Below are 19,642 nucleotides of genomic sequence, written 5' to 3' on the forward strand. Positions count from 1 at the left end.
GCTGAAGAGCTGAGGGACAGTACCCAGGCTGAGAGTTCAGGCCTGTGACAGACCCCCCCCCCCCCCAAAAAAAAAAAAAAAAAGATACTTGCTTAACTGAAGAAAACTCAAATAGAGTGTCTTTAGGTTCCTAGAAAGCTTGGTTCTGTACAGTTCTGAAGTTTCTCTAAAAGTACACCAAGTCCCAACTAGATATATCCTGTGTAGATATATCCTGTATAATCTGTGGTTGAGTAAACAGTCTATATTGCAACAATGTGAAAATCTGTTAGGGTATACAGACAAAAGTCTTATAAGGGAGATATAAATGGTATAACTTGATTCTTGTTATTATAAGACAAATGGTTTTTCTTTTACAGAGTTCCTTGTGAAACCTAATAGAAAAATCTCTCGGGACAAACTTCATTTGGTAAGTTTGGTTTTCTCCTATATTCATTCTCTCTCCACTGATTTGAAGCAGGGGGGAAAACTGTCTCTGTTTCTGCTTATTTGAAGAAGGGAAAAATTAACATAGATACTGATTTTTGTCAATCTATTTGTCCCTGTCCATAATATTTGGACTCTACATTAATTTTATAGTCCCCCCCCCCCCCCACTAAGACTCTGGCCAGGTTACCTTTTAAATATTTATTTGTGGGGTAATGTAATAGTCTCTGTGCTTGAAAACATGTATTTAAATTGAGATTTTGTAAGTTGCAGCACTCACCTTCTATCTAAAATAGTCTTATCGATCTGAAGATGTTAAAATTGAATGCTGGGCACCAAGGCTTATGCCTGTAATCCTAGCTATTCAGGAGACTAAGATTAAAGAAAGGATCGTGGTTCGAAGCTCCAATTAACCACCAAAAAGCTGGAAGTAGAATTTAGGCTCAAGTGATCAAGAGTGCTAGCCTTGAGCATAAAAGCTTAGAGATAGTACTCAGGCACTAAATTTAAGCCCTGGAACCAGGAAAAAAAAGGAACTTGATTAATTTTTTGACTTTCTTAAATTGGTATAAATTTATCTAAAAACCAAGACTTCTTAATACTAGTTAGTAGTTGAAATATATGTTTTCTTTCTTCCCCTCCCAAAGTATTGACATCAGTTAGTTGTACAAGGGAAATTCATTTTTAACAAGTCCATTTATTGAGTTCTTTTACTCTATTTTTATACATGAATATAATTTGTCTATATCTGCCCTTCTCATGTATATATATTGTCTATATCTGCCCTCTTTCCTCCTTACAGTTCATCTGCCTCCTCTACTAATGCCTATACCCCAGACAAGAAATATTTCAGCTTCTTAATACATTTTTTTGTTGAAGTGCCTGTTAATTGTTTAAGAGTTTTATCATAGAATCTCACATGTACATATCCCATACTTTATGTGTATGTGAGTCTAGTATGTGCTTATGAACATTAATATATATTTATACATTTATATGTATGTATTTTAGGTATAACATCCACATTTGGAAAAATTGTCCTTTGCCCTTCTTAAGCCTAACTTAAATTACTTATTATTACTTTTTAAAAATTCTGAATATTCTTTTTTTTTTTTTTTTGGGTCCGGACGTGGGGCCTGAACTCTGGGCCTGGGCGCTGTCCCTCAGCTCTTCAGCTCAAGGCTAGCGCTCTACAACTTGAGCCACAGCGCCACTTCCGGCTTTTTCCTTTTTGCCTATGTGGTGCTGAGGAATCGAACCCAGGGCCTTGAGCCTGCAAGGCAAGTGCTCTACCACTGAGCCACCTTCTCAGCCCCTGAATATTCTTGAAAATACAAATTTTTTATTATTATTTGTTTTTGTTGGTCATTGGGCCTGAACTCTGAACCTGGGCACTGCCCCTCAGCTCTTCAGTTCAAGGCTAGCACTCTACTACTTGAGCTACAGCACCACGTCTGGCTTTTTCTGCTTTTGTGGTGCTGAGGAATCGAACCTAGGGCCTCATGCATGCAAGGCAATCACTCTACCACTGAGCCACCTTCCCAGCCCAGTATTACATTTTTCAACTTTATCTGTTTCCCTGCAAGTGATACAATTTATTCTTTATGGGTAAATAGTCCATTGTGATTATCTACCCCATTTTCTTGATCCATTCATCAGTTGTAGGGTATCTGGGCTCTATCCATAGCTTTGCTATTGTAAGTGCTGCAATGAATATAAGTGTTCAGGGGCCTGTATTATATCCTGACTTAACACATTCCTTCAGATAAATGTCTGAGGATGGTATCATTGGATTATATAGTATTGCTATTTTTAGTTTTTTTGAGGAAACTTCATGCTGATTTCCATAGTGGTTGTACTATGTTTAAAGTCCTACCAGCAGTGTATTAAGGTTTCTTTTTCTTTTCACATTCTTGCCACTTATTGTTTGTGGTCTCAATGATGTCCTTCTTGACTGGAGTAAAATGGAATCTCAGTGTTTTATTTGCATTTTCTTTTTCTTTCTTTTCTTTCTTTCCTTTTTTCTTTTTTCTTTTCTTTTCTTCTTTTTTTTTTTTTGCCAGTCCTGGGGCCTGAACTCTGGGCCTAGGCGCTATCTCTCAGCTCTTCAGCTCAAAGCTAGTGCTCTACCACTTGAGCCACAGCGCCACTTATGGCTTTTTCTGCTTATGTGGTGCTGAAGAATCAAACTCAGGGTCTCAAGCATGCAGGGCGAGCACTCTACCACTGAGCCACCTTCCTAGCCCCTTATTTTCTTTATATGAAAACCAAGACTAGAGGCCTCTTCCCCTCCTCTTCTTCTCCCTTTGTAACCTAACCTGTCCTCCAACTGGTGATTGCAAGTATAGACCACCATGCCCAGCACAATGTGAAATCTAATTAGAAAAACAAGTTTTGAAAAGTTCTCCTATGTGGTTATTAATCCCTGTCCTGTCTCTTATGTATCGTTTTCATAGACTGGTACCTGACCCTTTTTGAGTCCTTACTGTGATTTGTCTCGGTTTAACTAGGGAATTTTAATTGAAAAGAAAAATTGTTCCCTTCATTTAAAAATTTTAAATTGAAATAATTTCCTTGTCAGGAACCTTTGGCTTACCTTTGGTCTCTATACCAGGGACCAAATTCTTTAGCGTGGCATATAGGGCTCTTTGCAAGTGGGCTTGAAACAGATCTTCTGTGTCTAGGTACCAATTCCCTGTGCACCTAGTACATCTTTTGTTGTAGTCACGTTGACCTATTTCTTGTCTGTCAGGTATTCCCTTGTATACTTTCTTGTCTTATTTTGCTGTGTGTCCTATTCCTGTTCTCTTTTTGCCTGTAGCTCAAAATCTTGCTTTCTCACCATTAAAAGCAGAATTGTTTACCAAACTTTCCCTGGGTACCCATGTCAAATCCTTATCTGTATCTTGCATCATTATTTACATCTCTTATTACTGTCTGCCTTATTTTCTGTCACCTTCTAATTTATAACACCCTGAAGGTAAGAACTATCTTGATAATTGAATTGTTAGTTCATACAAATGACCTTTAGATTCCTGGAATACCATGCCTTTTCACCATAAGTTCCTCTTAATTAGGGTTTTTGTTTTGGTAAGAATAAAAATAGATTGGCTGAATATCATCCATGTCCCAAGCTATTCTTGTTGGCAAATGTAAGATTTTAAGTAATGAATTGAGGAATTTCTCTTTCCTAGGTATTTGAAAGATAGATTCCCAGTTCAAGGAAGATTAAATGGTGATTTGCTTTTGTAAAGTTATGCCTGAGCTGTTGCATCATGAGGTAGTACTGTTGATTGAGCTGAGAGAAGCCTGCAGGTCCCCATTGTTAAAATTCTCAGAAATATAAAGTGAAATTTGACCTGGATGCTTGAATAGGAGTCTTGTCCTTCATTTGGCCAGGGGATTGGTGGGGGTGGATAAGTGTTCTGCATTCTGCCTTTAGAGAGGAAATGTAATCCTAATATACTATTCAGCTTTGAAGTATTCAAGCATTGACATTGCCAAATAATGTAAATGTCTATTAACTTAAGAATCAGTGTATAGGTTGATTTTATAGAAGGCATTCATCAAAGGCATTTGCCAAGTAGAGTGAAAAATGTTACATTGTTACCTGAAGAAATATGAGCTAGATTTGGAGGGAAATATGTAAAATTATTAAACTAATTTGGATGCCAGAAAACAGTTTAAATTATAAAATATGTGCCACCAGATAAAAGGAGATTAGAGATAACAAGTGGATCTAATATATAATCCTGGAATGGATCCTTTAGTAAAGGGGATAAAAATTGCTGTGAAGGACATAATTAAATCAGTTAACAAAAACTGAGGTGGTATTCTGTCAGTATTAATTTTCCTTCAATTAAAAAAATTGAATATGTAAGAGATTTTTTTTTTGCAGTTAATAAACAGACTGTAAGTAAGGTTTTTCAGAGGCCTAGTATATGAGACTCTCATTTAAATGGTTGAAAGGAAACAGCTGCACATACATGTGCGTACCCAGAACAGTGTTAGAAGCTGTCCTGTCCAAATTGGAGGTTTTTTTTTTTTTCTTGTGGAGGTACTTGGGTTTGTACTCAGATCCTCATTCTTGCTAGGTAGGTAGGTGCTCTTACTGCTGAGTTATGTCTCCAGTCCTGATTTTTCCTTATTTTTTGATATTAGGGTCTTACTCCATGCATATGCTCATGTGGAATTCACCTATGTTAAGCTTTTCAGTAGCTAGGTTACAGATCACCCTACCACATCCAACCCTTCATTGTGGAAAAGGTCTTGTGAACATTTTTCTGCTTGAACTAGACTCAAAACTGCAGTCTCTAGCAATTTCTGCCTCTTTAGTAGCTAGGGTTTATTAGGATTATAGGCATGAGCCATAAGTGCTTGGCCAAAATTCTTTTATACAGAGTATAATATATAATAAAGTAAATTGTTTTTTAAAAAATTGGGATTGAACCCAGGGTCCTGAGCTTGCTACTCAGATATATTGCCACTTAACTTTATCCCTAGCCCTTTAATTTTTTAAATTTTGAGATGAGGTCTCATTAACTTTGCCCAGGCTGACCTTAAATTCTGGATCTTCTTGCCTCTGCTTCCTGACTAGGTAGGATTTAGGGTGTATGTCACCATGCCTGGCCATGAAATACAGTTCGTACCCATGGAACCATATGTTATCATATTTATGATTGTGTGTACATAGTAATAATTTTTAAAATGCTTATAATTATGCTTCTAACAATACTAAGCATGTCATATATATCCTATCCTTTGATTGTTATGACTTTTTTTTTTGGTCAGTCATATATGAACTCTGGGCCTTGGTGCTATCACTGAGCCCTGTGCTGTGCTCTTTTTGCTCAAGGCTAGTACTCTACCACTTATAGTCACAGCACCACTTTCAGTTTTTCTGGTAGTTCATTGGAGATAAGAGTCTTACGGACTTTCCCGCCAGTGCTGGCTTTGAACTGCGATCCTCAGATCTCAGCCTTCTTAGTAGCTAAGATTACAGGCATGAGCCACTAGCTCCTGGCCTTACAACTCTTTGATGCAGCAGTTATTTTTCTCCTTGTTTTACAGATAAAACTGAGACTAAAAAAGTAGCATGATTTGCTCTTGGGGGTCATAGTTAATACAGGTTGAACATCCCTAGTCCCCAAATCTGAAAAACTTAAATGTAAATTACTTTTGATCTTATGCATTTCTAATCAGGAATACATAATCTATATATGATAAAAATCAGGACTTCAGCTCATCTGTGTGCACAGCCATTGCTTGTTCAAAATACATTCTTGATTACTCTTTTTCTTTTTGGTGGGGAAGGGATTGAGGGGATGGACCGTACTGGGGTTTGAACTCCAGGTTTTGTGCTTGCTATTTGAGCCGTCTGTTTGTTATTGTTATTATTATTATTATTATTATTATTATTGTCAGTCCTGGGTCTTGAATTCAGGGCCTGGGCACTGTCTCTGTGCCTTTCTCTGCTCAAGGCTAGCACTTGAGCCACAGTGCCATTTCTGGCCTTTTCTGTTTATGTGGTATTGACAATCGAACCCAGGGCTTCATGCATGCTAGGCAAGTACTCTACCACTAAGCCACATTAAAAAAAAATGTTACTGGGGTTTGAACTCAGTCTTCCTTGTGCTATTTTTTGAGATAGGATCTTATTTTATGACTATGCTGGCCTGGACTGTGAACTTTTTTTTTGGTCAGTTGTGGGGCTTTGCATGTGGCCTGGGCTCTGCCTTTCAGCTCTTCAGCTCAAGGCTAGCACTCTACCACCTGAGCCACAGTGCCACTTCCAGTTTTCTGGTGGTTTATTGGAGAGAAGAGTCTGGACTTTACGGCCCAGACTGGCTTTGAACCGTGATGCTCAGCTCTCAGCCTCCTATGTAACTAGGATTACAGGCATGAGCCACTAGCACCCGACCTGGACTGTGATCTTCCTGTTTGTGCTTCCTCATGTCTGAGTATGACAAGTGTGGGTCACTGTGTCCAGCCATTGGTTGAGATGGAGTCTTGCAGTTTTCTTTTTGGGGGGTTGGGGTGGGGAGGAGCAGCAGGGCAGTGGTTAGGTTTGGGCTGGCATTGAATTATGATTTCCCCATCTGTGCTTTCCCAGTAGCATGTTATTTTGAATTTCCTTTTTTAAAAGAAGCTTTTTTTTGTAGATAGTGTTGTTATAAATAGATACATATGTTCTTATGTGAACATATCTTTATTGTGTAGATAAGTTAGCCATGAATTCTTTCATCTAATGGGTAACTTTTATCATTTGAGAAACTGCCTGGCAATTTTCCAGAGGCAGCACATTTTACTTTCTCACCAGCATTCTAAGAAGCTCTTGTTTACTTTTCACACTTGTATTTTTAAAATTTCTTACTAAGAACATATATCATGTTATAACAATAAAAAAATTGAGACATGTTGAGCTAATAATTAATAGTAATGCTCGGTTTCTTCTCCTTTTTGTCAGTTGTGTGGCTTGACGCAGAGCCAGGGTGCTCTTCTGAGCAGTTTGGTTCAAGGTTAGCACTTTGAGTTACAGCTCCACTTCTGGTTTTCTGTTGATTAATTGGAGATAAGAGCCTCATGGACTTTTCTGCCCTGACTGGCTTTGAACCACAATTTTCAGATCTCAGCTTCCTGAGTAGCTAGGATTTCTAGCTACTAGCACCAGGCTTCCTCCTTTTGATTAACTACCACAGTGAGTTACAGGATTTGCAAATGTAGCTAGGATTTCTAGCTACTAGCACCAGGCTTCCTCCTTTTGATTAACTACCACAGTGAGTTACAGGATTTGCAAATGAGGTACTGCATTTTGCTTCTAAATATTTCCCAAGCATGAGTTCATATATATTCTTCGTTACTTGTAAAAGGAACCTTGCAGCTGCCTAATTCAGATTGGTTGCAGATTTAGTTGTACTGAATGGTTTGTCTTCAAGCCACAATCTCCAGATCTCAGCCTTCTGAGTAAGCTAGGATTACAGTTGTGATCCTGCCACCTGGATCTTTTTTATTTTATTTTTTGGTGGCACTCCTCTGAGGCTTGAACTCAGGTCCTGGGTACTTTCCTTGAGACTTTTTACTCTTTAACACTTGAGCCAAAGCTCTACTTTCGAGGTGCGCGCACGTGTGTGTGTGTGTGTGTGTGTGTGTGTGTGTGTGTGTGTGTGTTTAATTGGTGAAAGTATCATGAACTTTCCTGCTAAGGCTATTTTAAACCACAATTCTCAGATCTCAGCCTCCTCATAGGATCATAGGCATGAGCCACTAGAAGCCAGGTGTGTCTCTTACCCTTTAAAACATACAAGAAAAGGAGTTGCAGGTTGATTTTATGATTGCTTTAATTTTCATCAGTATTTTGTAACCTTTATGGACCTATTTTTATGCTACTATCATAGGAATGTTAGAATTGGTTATTTTAAAAAAAGCCAAAAAAACAAAAAACAGTTCTAGCTGTACGCCAGTAGCTTATGCCTGTAATCCTAGCTACTCAGGAGGCTGAGATCTAAGGATCATGGTTTCAAAGCCAGCCTGGGCAGGAAAGTCCGTGAAACTCTTATCTCCAATGAACCACCAGAAAACCAAAAGTGGTGCTATGCCTCAAGTGGTAGAGTACTAGCCTGAGCCAAAGAGCTGAGGGACAGTGTCCAGGTGCAGAGTTCAAGCCCCATGACTGACTCCCCCAAAAAACAACAAAAAAAACAGTAATAGTTAAAGGGATGACATTGATCAAGATGCATTGTGCTTATAAACTAATTTGTTGAATTGAAGCCCTTTTATACAACTACTTAAAAGACTTTTCAAAAAGTCACTTGTGTTTTATGGAATATTAAACATGGCAAGACCCCATATATCCTAATTTTTGCCAGGAAAGGTTGAGTTTGACAAATAAACATTATTTGGAAGATAAAAGATGTTAGGAAATTAGTCCTGGTTTTTTTTAATTATAGTTTGTTTGGAACTATGCAATTTTCTAGCTAATTTTCTTTCTTTCTTTCTTTCTTTCTTTCTTTCTTTCTTTCTTTCTTTCTTTCTTTCTTTCTTTCTTTCTTTCTTTCTTTCTTTCTTTCTTTCTTTCTTTCTTTCTTTCTTTCTTTCTTTCTTTCTTTCTTTCTTTCTTTTCTTTCTTTCTTTTCTTTCTTTCTTTTTGGCAATGACCTGTAGGTCTTTATTCTAGAACACGAAGGACCATGTTGTATCCACCCACCCCCAAATTTTACACTTTCATTAATGAGGTCCCTCCATACTCTCTTTCATGACACAGGGCTTTGAAAACAGGTCAAACCCAGGAGATTCTTAAATTTGTCCCCCCCCCCCCCCCCCCCCCACTGATACTATTATTTACAGAATTCACTCTTACAATGACGGTGGAAGATCTGAGCACTAATCCGACTCTTCACTGTATCTTCAATGTCTGCTACACATCTTCACCGTCGCGGGCGCCTGGTTCTCACTGTCTTGGAGCTCACGGTGTCGTCTGCCTTCTTTGGATTTTCTGCACCTTGCTTGGCCCCTCCAGTTACTCTGGGCTTGGGTTCACTGGCTAATTTTCTTACAGTTAAATAATTTAAAAAAGAAGAAGAACTGATTAAGGTCAGGAGGATTTTTACAAAGACATTATCAAGGTTAGAACTGATTAGTGAGAATTAGTAAGGTAATATTCTTAAACTTTTTCTTGGCTGACTCTGGTGAGGTTTTCAGGTTCATATACGCAATCCTTTTAATTAGGTTATGGCCAATTAGGGGAGAATTGTTGCCAATTTTGCCCTTTTGTTTTTTTCTTTCTTAAATAAAAGATCTCAGCATAAGAAAAAGAAGAGCCTTCAGACACTGAAGAAGGGAAGGGGATATCTCCTCCTAATCTGGGCCTCCTGTCATGGTAAGTACAAGGAAGTAAGAAAATTGGAGTTGCACTAGCAATTTTGCGAACACAAGTAAGGTCCACAGTTAAATTTCCTTTTCCTAGAACCTTCTTTGCTTCCACCCATTGTTTATTTGGTAGTTGTAATGATGGATTACTACTCCAGTGTACAGAGTAGTTTCATTTCTGTTCACTTGAATTTGTGAGCTAGATAATATGATGGTTTTTTTTTTTTGGGGGGGGGAGGGTGGAGAGGGTGCACACATATGCCTGCCCTTGAACTCAGGGCCTGGGTGTTGTCCTTGAGCTTTTGTGCTCAAGGCTAGTGTTCTACCACTTGAGCCATAGCTCTGTTCCCAACTTTTTTGGTAGTTAATTGGAGCTAAGAATCTCATGGAGGGCTGGGAAGTTGGCTCAGAGGTAGAGTGCTTGCCTCACATGCATGAGGCCCTGGGTTCGATTCCTCAGCACTATATAAGCAGAAAAAAGTGGGAAGTGGTTCTGTGGCTCAAGTGGCGCTAGCCTTGAGCTGAAAAGCTGAGGGACAGTGCCCAGGCCCAGAGTTCAGCCCCATCACCAACATTTAAAAATAAAAAAAGAATCTCATGGACTTTCCAGCCAAGTTGTCTTTGAATGGTGATCCTCAGATCTTAGCCTCCTTAGTCACTAGCATTGTAGGAGTGAGTTCCTGAGACCTGATATACTATGTCACATTTTAAATTAACTACCAAATGGAATTAATATTAAGACATGTGGTTCTTGGTTCAGGTTTGTTTTTTTTTTTTTAATCATTTTCAAGAAGGCTGGGCTGGTGTTGTAGTTAGTGGTGCAGCAAATGCTTTGCATATACAATGCTCTGCCTTCAAAAAAGTTTTTTTTTTTTGGTTGGTTATGGGGCTTGAACTCTGGGCCTGGGCACTGTCCCTCAGCTCTTCAGCTCAAGGCGAGCGCTCTACCACTTGAGCTACAGTGCCACTTCTAGTTTTCTGAGTGGTTTATTGGAGATAAGAGTTTCATGGCCTTTTTTTTTTTTTTTTGTATTTATACATAGAAGAATTGTGAGGTGTAACCACTTACACATTCCTAATTTTTTTAATTGACAGAATTGTGTAATATGTATATATTTATAGAATGGACAAATTGAGCTAATTAGTATATTTATTAACTTACAAAGTGCAGTCTATGATTTACCTTTCAGAGTAGCAGCCATTCCTATCTTTCCTATTAGATTTCTTGAAGATAGTATTTTGATTCCATTGTACTTGAAGCAGCTTATTACATCCCTGCCTCCATCTCTGACTAAAAAGAACTTTATAATAACATTCTAGTGACTGCTAAGGCCGTTTAGGGGCTAGTATATACAGAGGAGAAGGAACAACAATACAGTCGCTTTTTTTTTTGGGTCGGTCATGGGACCTGAATTCTGGGCCTGGGCACTCTTCAGCTCAAGGCTAGCGCTCTACCACTTGAGCCATAGTGCCACTTCCAGCTTTTTTCTGCTTATGTGGTGCTGAGGAATCGAACCCAGGCCTCATGCATTCAAGGCAAACACTCTAGCACTGAGCCACCTTCCCAGCCCTGACAGTGGCATTTTAATCAGTTCTGAGGACACATAAACAGTGCTTGAAGGCTTAAAAGAAAAAAAAAACAAAACTATTCTCTGTAATATTGTTCCTGTTTCTACCTTGTGATATTTCCTAGATTCAAACTTTCATGCTGGTGCACAAGGGAGGAATTCAAAGGACTCTGTTAATTTCAAGCTGCATTAGAGACCTATGTGGAAAATGCTTTTCAAAATTAAAAACAGTAAAACAAAACAGAAAAACTTAGTTGTGCAGAAATGTCATATTAAAAGGAGGAGAAGGTTAACTGCTCCTGCCTGAAGGTGGACCAATGTTTCTTAGTTTATGGGCATTAAAGCTTTTTGATTTATCCTGTACCCAAACACTGACTAAATTTTACTGTTATTTCTCTAGAGGATATTTTATTGGTTTCCCAATTTTTAATGAATTGAAAATGTGCTTGCCTAGTATTTATATGGTCTGCATGCCAGTGCTAATGAATAGCAAATGATGGGCTTATGAAAGCAGCACTGTTCTGAGCCAAGGGTTTGTCCTTCATTTGATGCCACACAGCCAGTAGCAGCATGGTCCTTTTCCTGGTACTGCTAGGGTCTCCTCTCTGTGGTGCTTGGCAAACCATCTCTCTGGTATGCTCTCTGCTCTGAGTTGCAGACACACTGAGATGATTCTGTGTATAATAGTTGGGAAACAGTATGGCTATAACATCTTTATCCTTCTCCCCAATTTCTCATAAAGCAGCATTGTAGCAATTAAAAAGAATCTCATTTAGAATTCTTCCACCAGACCTCATGGTGTATGTATTCTTTTCTGTCTAGTCCATATGTGTATGTTTTAAGTAGTCAGAATAACATAATTAAGCTTCTGTTTTGCTTTTTTCACACAACAAATTGAACATTTTCTCATGTTTATTCATTGGATTCCTGGTTTTATTTTTATATTATAATGTTGATTATTCCTGATTGAAATATATTGCAAGTTGTTGAGGCATCAATTCACTTAAGTATGTACCATATTATACCATTTAGATTGTAGATCTTAATCCTTAGTTTTTTTTTTTTTTTAATGGTATGATTATTTTTTGTTGTTGGTTGTGGGGCCTGAACTCTGGGCCTGGGCGCTGTCCCCCAGCTCTTCAGCTGTAGACCAGCGCTCTACCACCTGAGCCTCAGCCCTACTTCCTGCTTTTTCTGCTTATGTGGTGCTGAGGAATCAAACCGAGGGCCTCATGCATGCAAGGCAAGCACTCTACCACTGAGCCACCTTCCCAGCCCCTAGTCCTTAGTTTTTTATAGAAAATTTTTGAGCATTGAATTTTCTGTTTTGTTGGGGGGTTTTTTGTTGTTGTTTTTTCTTTTTTTCTTATTGTGAAAATACCGTACAGAAGGGTTACAATTGCATGGGCAAGGTAACAAGGTAATGAGTACATTTCTTATCAAGCATTGTTGCCTCCTCCTTTGTTTCCCTTCCCATCCCCTCCCCCCCCCACCTGTTGTTGTTGTTTTTAATGAGCCTATCTTAGGCTTGAACTCAACTGGCTTGGGCATTGTCCCTAAGCTACTATACTCAAGGCTAGCAGTCTACCATTTGAGCCATAGCACCACTTCTGGTTTTTTCTGCTTATGTGGTGCTGAGGAATTGAACCCAGGGCCTCATGCATGCAAGGCAAGCACTCTACCACTGAGCCACCTTCCCAGCTCCCATTTCCTGTTTTTTCTACTCTTAAAAGATCTTAAATAGAGCCAGTGACTCATGCCTCCTTGATACTCAGGAGGCTGAAATTTGAGGATTGTAGTTCCAAAGCCAGACCTGACAGAAAAGATCATGAGACATATCTCCAAAAAACTCAGAAAAAGCTGGAATTGGGGGCTGGTAATGTGGCTTAGTGGTAGAGTGCTTGCCTAGCATGCATGAAGCCCTGAGTTCAGTTCCTCAGTACCACATAAGCAGAATAAGCTGGAAGTGATGCTGTGACTCAACTGGTAGAGTGCTAGCCTTGAGCATAGAGAGGCTCAGGGACAGTGCCTAGGCCCTGAGTTTAAGCCCCAGGGCTTGCAAAAAAAAAAAAAGAAGCTGGGAATGGCGCTGTGGCTCAAGTAATAGAGCATCAGCCTTGAGCAGGAAAGCTAAGAATATCACCCAGGCCCTAAGTCTAAGCCCCAGGACTGGCACAAAAGAAAAGATCTTAAATGAGGAACTAGAGGTGTTCTCAAGTGGTAGAGAGCCCCATACCCTGAGTTCAAGCCCTCAGTACCATCACTGAAAAAAATTTTTAAAGGGTTAAGCCTATCTTTGAGAGGTTAGGTATTGGGAAAACATGTTTTTATGTTGTTTTCCATATATTAATTCTGTGAAAGGAAAACAGTACTCAGCTGTAGTAATCAGTTCATGGTTACTCTTGTTTGATCTGATCCTTGCTTTCTATTGCTTTGGATTATTTTGACACAAATTCCAACAATTATATCAAGGGAAGTATGCTTTTGATGGCTCCTAATGCATATCTTAAGAATAGTGAATGGAATTGGCAATAAGACTGGTAATTGTTTTCATTTTTACATTTGTGAACATGAATATATAAATTTACTTAATTGGATTAATTCTCCCCTTGTATCTTAAATGTTTATCTGCAATGTCAACTTCCCTTCTGCAGTAGGTACTGAACTCTTGATAGTTTAGCCAGCCTGTAACTGTAGCTGATCCATCCTTTTCAGACTTGGTTGGAAAAGTGATCACAGGTGATCCTCCTGAGTTTATGGAGTTTGGTAAAGACTAAGAACCGCCAGATTTCATAATACCCGTATTCCTCAGTAATAGAAGGAATTCCACAAAGTAGTATACTAATTAATTACTTTTTAGCACCTAGAAGTTTGTTTCCAAACCTCTTGTAAGACCAAAACTTTATACTTTGTAAAACTCACAAAAATTGTAATAAATTTAGGGAATTAATTCAGCTGCCAAATCGTTAGCTGAGCAGTGTTTTTGGAGTTACTCTTTTACAAAGTCCAATGCATATAGCTGGTTCTAATGTTGCATTCAATCTCAAAAGATTAAATTTATTTTTATGCACAAGGGAAAATTGTTTGTTTATCTGAAACCTTACAGGTAATGACAGTTGAAACAAAAATCTTGTGTGAGTGAGATTGAATGCATTTTTATGCACAAGGGAAAATTGTTTGTTTGTTTATCTGAAACCTTACAGGTAATGATAGTTGAAACAAAAATCTTGTGTGTGTTGGTGCTGCCTGTCACTTTTTCTGCTCTTAGCTGGCAATCTACGACTTGAGCTTCACTTCCTTTTCCTGTTTTTTGGTAGTTAATTGGAGATAAGAGTTTATGGACTTTTGCGGGGCTGGGAAGGTGGCTCAGTGGTAGAGCGCTTGCCTTGCATGCATGAGGCCCTGGGTTTGATTCCTCAGCACCACATAAGCAAAAAGAAAAAAGCCGGAAGTGGCGCTGTGGCTCAAGTGGTAGAGTGCTAGCCTTGAGCTGAAGAGCTGAGGGACAGCGCCCAGGCCCAGAGTTCAGGCCCCACAACTGGAAAAAAAAAAAAAGTTTATGGACTTTTTTGCCCAGGCTGGTTTGAACAATGTACCTTAGATCTCAGCCTCCTGAGGAGCTAAGGATTGTAGGCATGAACCACAAGCACCTAACTGACAAAATCTTATTTTTAAAAAGAAAATTTGATTTGACTGTGAAAAATAAGTACACTGTTGTCTTGTTCGTTTAATCATCAGTAAAATGGAATGAAATCATCTTATTTCAGTTTTTGTTACATGGAATGAAATCATCTTATTCCATTTTCAGTTTTTGTTACATTCATTGAACTAGATTAGTATCCAAGTTAGTGTCCTAGCAAGAATGAATAGCTAAGTAGCCTCTCTAGCTCTCATGTCTTTCTCTCCCTCTCTTCCCAACCCCTACTTTTAAAAGCTTGACACATTATTTACATTTTGAGCTGTTAAAAGTGTCAGCAGAAAACTGGGTCAGGAAATTACTTAAGAAATAATGAGTACCTCTGTAAACTATTCTTAAAGACAGTAAAAGTTTAGGACTTACACATTTATGTGAGTTAAAAAGCTAGTTAAGTGCTGCTGAGAATGTTTAAAGTGTACTTCTATGTAAGAACTTTTAAAAGCACTCCCTCAATGTTTTATAGCATTTCCTACCTATTCCTATTAGTTCATGAGAAGAACAAATTGTCAGCATTCTCTATTTTCTTTTTCTCTTCTTTTTGGCAGTACTAGGATTTGAGCTTATGGCCTTGCCTTTGCTATGCATATGCTCTACTACTTGAACCATGCCTCCAGTACTTTTTGTTTGCAGGCCAACCTGGGCCTACATTCTACTATACTTCATGCTAGCTGGGATTACAGTTGTGAACCATTATGCACAACTTGTTTGTTGAGATTTAGTCTCACCGGCTTTTTGTCTGGCTGGTGTCAAGCCATGAACCTCTTGATATCTCCCTCCACAGTAGCTAGGATTACAAGTGTGAGTTACCATGCACAGCTTTCTATAGTTTCTATTATTAAATAGAAGCACTTGGTGTTTAAACACACACACACACTCTCTCTCTCCCTCTCCCTCCCTCTCTCCCTCTCTCTCTCTCTCTCCCTTTCTCCCCTTCTCTCCCTTTTTCCTCTCTTTCCCTCTCTCCCTTTCTCCCTCTCTCCCTCCTGGTACTAGGGCCTGAACTCTGGTTATATACATTGCATAAAGCACTTTTAGAGGATGATTGTTTTTTTCCCCCTTGAACTTTTCTCCTTGTTCTTTTTTTGTTTGTTTGCTTGTTTTTGTTGTTGTTTTTTGGTTGGTTGTGGGACCTGAACTCTGGGCCTGGGTGCTGTCCCTCAGCTCTTCAGCTCAAGGCTAGCGCTCTTCCACTTGAGCCACAGCGCCACTTCCGGCTTTTTTCTGTTTATTTGATACTGAGGAATCGAACCCAGGGCTTCATGCATGCAAGGCAAGCACTCTATCACTGAGACACTTTCCCAGCTCTTTTCTCCTTGTTCTACAGCAGTTATTAGACTCATAATTATGTAAGAATATATGTCATAAAAGTGGAAATATTTAAAGATTTTTGGTTTTTTCCAGGACGAAGAGACTGGGCACAGCCTTGAGTGCATCCAGGCCAATCAGATCTTTCCAAGGAAGCAGCTGATTCGGGAGGATGAGAATCTTCAGGTGATTATAGGCCACTTTTGATTATGTAATGTATGTTTTTCATAGTAATGATATAATTGAAGTAATGCATTATGTGTTTTGATGAACTGAAATAATACATTATGTATTTTTTTTCTTCAACCATACACATAACAATGCAAACTGGAAAACACCTCTCATTTAGCAAGACTTATTTCCTAAGAACCCTTTGTTTAGATATGGCCATCTAGTCATTCCTTTGGTAATCCATAATTTGAATTAATTATATTTGAGTTGGGTGTATATCAAACCATCCTCTTGGGGTTCCTTACTTATGTACTGTGCTTTAGCATGCATTCATTCACTTGATCTGTGTTTGAAGACTTGGCTTTACCGCTTCAGAACTTTGAAAGGTTTCTCCTTCCATTTTCAAGGTTCCTTTCCTTGAACTTCATGGAGAGAGCACTGAGTATGTGGGCCGTGCCGAGGATGCCATCATTGCTCTTTCTAATTACAGACTTCACATCAAGTTCAAGGAGTCTCTTGTTAATGTAAGTGATTACCAATTGTTCTTCCTTTAAGGTAGACAGAAAAGGAAGTTGGAAAGCGTGGTAATGTGCCCAAAGAGGAAAGAACCATATAGGATTGGGTGTGTGAAAGCATCGTGTACTCTTGTTTTTCTCAATTTTGCACTCGAGACATTAGTAACACACTCTTACAGTTTACTTAAAATGATTTATTTAGTTGTCAGCTGAGGTATCCATTACTCAGTTAATACTGGATAATTTGTTTGAGCTTTATATAGGTACAAATGCTGAATGGGCTTTTTTCTCCCCAATCTTTCATAGTTACCAGATGTTTCAGTTCCCAGTCCTTAATATCAAATGATGAGATGTTCTTGGAGCTCACTGCAGACTTTATTGTAGGCTACAGTTACTCTAATGGCTCCTAAATGGTATAAATATAGATGTTAAGTATGGTATTTATTTGCATAATGTTTTTGAACAAAAAGGAAACCTCTCAATTTTCAAAAATGAATTCATCCTTTTTTTTAGTTATGAGGGTTCTCTTAATGAACTGGCTGTTGGCAGTGCACTGCTATCATTTAGTGGTCCTAAACAAATGTAATAAAGGCCCAGGAGTTCATGAACTTCCACCAATTCAGTGAGTTCTTCCTTTTTTACTTGCCAGTATTGTGCTTTTTGCACTTGAGTACTAGCTCAGACAAGTGTATTATGACACCTTAAGAGCTCAGGATTATGCATACCTCTATTCAGAATACGTGCTTTAGGGTTCATTTTGGTATTCTTTTAAATCTAAATTTTATTCATTTACTCACTAGTCCAAAAAATAACCTAACACCTCAAGTTGCATTCTTTGAGTTATAAAAGGGTCATGGCTGCCATTTTTTAGTAATTGGCATTTATTATTTATTCTTTGTAGATAAGCATTTATGTCCAGGCGCCATTTTGACCTAAGTTCTTTCTGACTTCCAGATTTAGGTTATGATCATTCTCTTAATCTCTTTTCTTTCCACTAGTGAAAGCTGTACACCAAATTCAACAAGGAAAGAGGAAGTGTTGAACTTTTATGCTATGTAGCATTTTGTTTAGAGGGCTCCATTTGGATTGAATGGTGATGATAAGCAGGGGAAAGGATGGGGACTAACATGTCAGCAGCAAAAAATTACACACCATTTACTGTGGAATTAAGTGATTAAATAAAACACACATACATATTTTGATTAATTTTGCCAGTATTGGGGCTTGTATACAGAGCTTTGAAAACTTGCTCAGCATTTTTGCTCGTTGCTGTCACTCTACCTTTTGAGCCATGCCTCCACTACTAAAACTATCAAATTTAATTTTGTGTTCTTTCAGTGTTAAAATGGCTGGAACCAATGGATTATTTTATTGCATGTGAGAATGGTAGTTTCACCTAGTTGCATTTTCCCTTATCATTGCCTACTTACCAGCTTATTGATTTTTGACTAATTATTTCAATAGCAAATTTTAGATTTGTTTGGGAATAGTGTCAGTTGGAATCATGTCCTCACTATCTTTTTTTTTTTTTTGGGTCCGGTCGAGGGGCCAGAACACTGGGCCTGGGCGCTGTCCCTCAGCTCTTCAGCTCAAGGCTAGCGCTCTACCCCTTGAGCCACAGCGCCACTTCCGGCTTTTTTCTTTTTGCTTATGTGGTGCTGAGGAATCGAACCCAGGGCCTCATGCATGCAAGGCAAGCGCTCTACCACTGAGCCACCTTCCCAGCCCCATCCTCACTATCTTAAAGTGATAGCATACTACTATTTCTAAAATTAAGATCAATCATTCAGCATGATGTGAGGCTGTGATCTTTGGTTTCTGCCAGCTTTTCTGACTGCTTTTCCTCTTCTCTACCTGGACTAGCCTACCTGCCCAACCATACCTCACAGTTCACATATATTCCTTTCCTGACCAGGGAACTTCTCTTCATCTGTCAGAACTTAATTCAGGGGGTAACTTCCTCTGTGAAGTTATTGCTCAGTCTTAGCTCTCTCCCTGATGGTTCATTACACTTACTGCGCTTCTTCTGTATTTTAAACACTCTTTTACAACATTTAGTAGATGTAATTTTTTATTACTTTTCATCTTCAGAATCTACGTCATCTCTTGACACCATGCTACTCAGTAAAATATTAAGTGATTGAAGTTAATATGGATTAGAAATGGATATTAGACATTCTCTCTTACTGGATTTGAAATTTATTTTAAAACAATCTTATCTATGTGAATAGGCCTGGGTCATCATTTGTCTTTTGGAATTGCTGCATGAGTAGATTATTTACTAGAATTATTGATCTTCTAGTCTGATGGAGATACAATGCATAAGGAAACTGAACACTGCTCTTACTTTTTTTTATTCATTTTCTCATATAAATTTTTTTTGTATTATAACTTTCTAAGGCCTATAACTGACAAGTCACTTTTTAAGTCCAAAGAAATGGATTTTTCACAAAAAATAATTGTGCAAAAGTTCTTTTTTTTTTTGACATCACAAGGACATCAGATGTTTGCTATTGAGAGATGAACATTTATCCACTTCAGTACATTACCCTTACATTAACCTCACCACAGTGTAAGGAGCCTGAAACCTGAAGCTACAGCAGGCAATTTCCTGCATCAGGTCCTGGATGGACATCAGAGAGTTAGTGGTAGTACTTCTTTGTCCCTTTTTACTTTGTCAGCACGTAAGCATTTTAGCAAAATATGTGTGATTGGAAGGCTCTTGTTAAAGATTATTGTATCTAAATCAAACCCATTTAAACCAGTAGGACCCAGATGTGCTATCTATGCTGTGGCCTACCCCACCTTACATTATTTAGCACATGACAAAATCACTTGCCATCAAGATTTTCTTTTTCCTCCATCAAATTTTAAATAGCCCCTTGATATCATATATTCTTTTTTAATTTCACAGAACATTGAGTAAAATCTTATCTATAGCCTGGGTACCATAAACAATATTAATCACACATTCACTGAACATCAAATTTTCAGTTATTAGAGTAAAAAAACCACTGAGTAGAGTTCATTTTGTAGTATTTGAAGTATGAATTATTCCTAGTTTTTATTTTTCCAAATTATATTTTTATATATAT

At 38.4% G+C, this 19,642-nt stretch overlaps 1 protein-coding gene across 2 annotated transcripts in view; it reads left to right on the forward strand.

Moving 5' to 3' along the window:
* Mtmr3 (myotubularin related protein 3) overlaps positions 1-19,642 on the forward strand; it is a 113,233-nt gene that overhangs the window by 47,858 nt on the left and 45,733 nt on the right. For both annotated transcript variants that reach the window (XM_042667627.1, XM_042667628.1), the window contains exons 2-5: positions 360-409; positions 9,219-9,301; positions 15,958-16,047; positions 16,440-16,556. In XM_042667627.1, coding sequence (XP_042523561.1) covers positions 9,299-9,301; positions 15,958-16,047; positions 16,440-16,556 — 210 coding nt within the window. In that variant the 5' untranslated portion in view covers positions 360-409; positions 9,219-9,298. The remainder of the gene's footprint in view (positions 1-359; positions 410-9,218; positions 9,302-15,957; positions 16,048-16,439; positions 16,557-19,642) is intronic.

This window comes from Dipodomys spectabilis, unplaced genomic scaffold (assembly GCF_019054845.1).
Source record: "Dipodomys spectabilis isolate Male_0828 unplaced genomic scaffold, ASM1905484v1 ptg000416l, whole genome shotgun sequence".
Lineage (NCBI taxonomy): Eukaryota > Metazoa > Chordata > Mammalia > Rodentia > Heteromyidae > Dipodomys > Dipodomys spectabilis.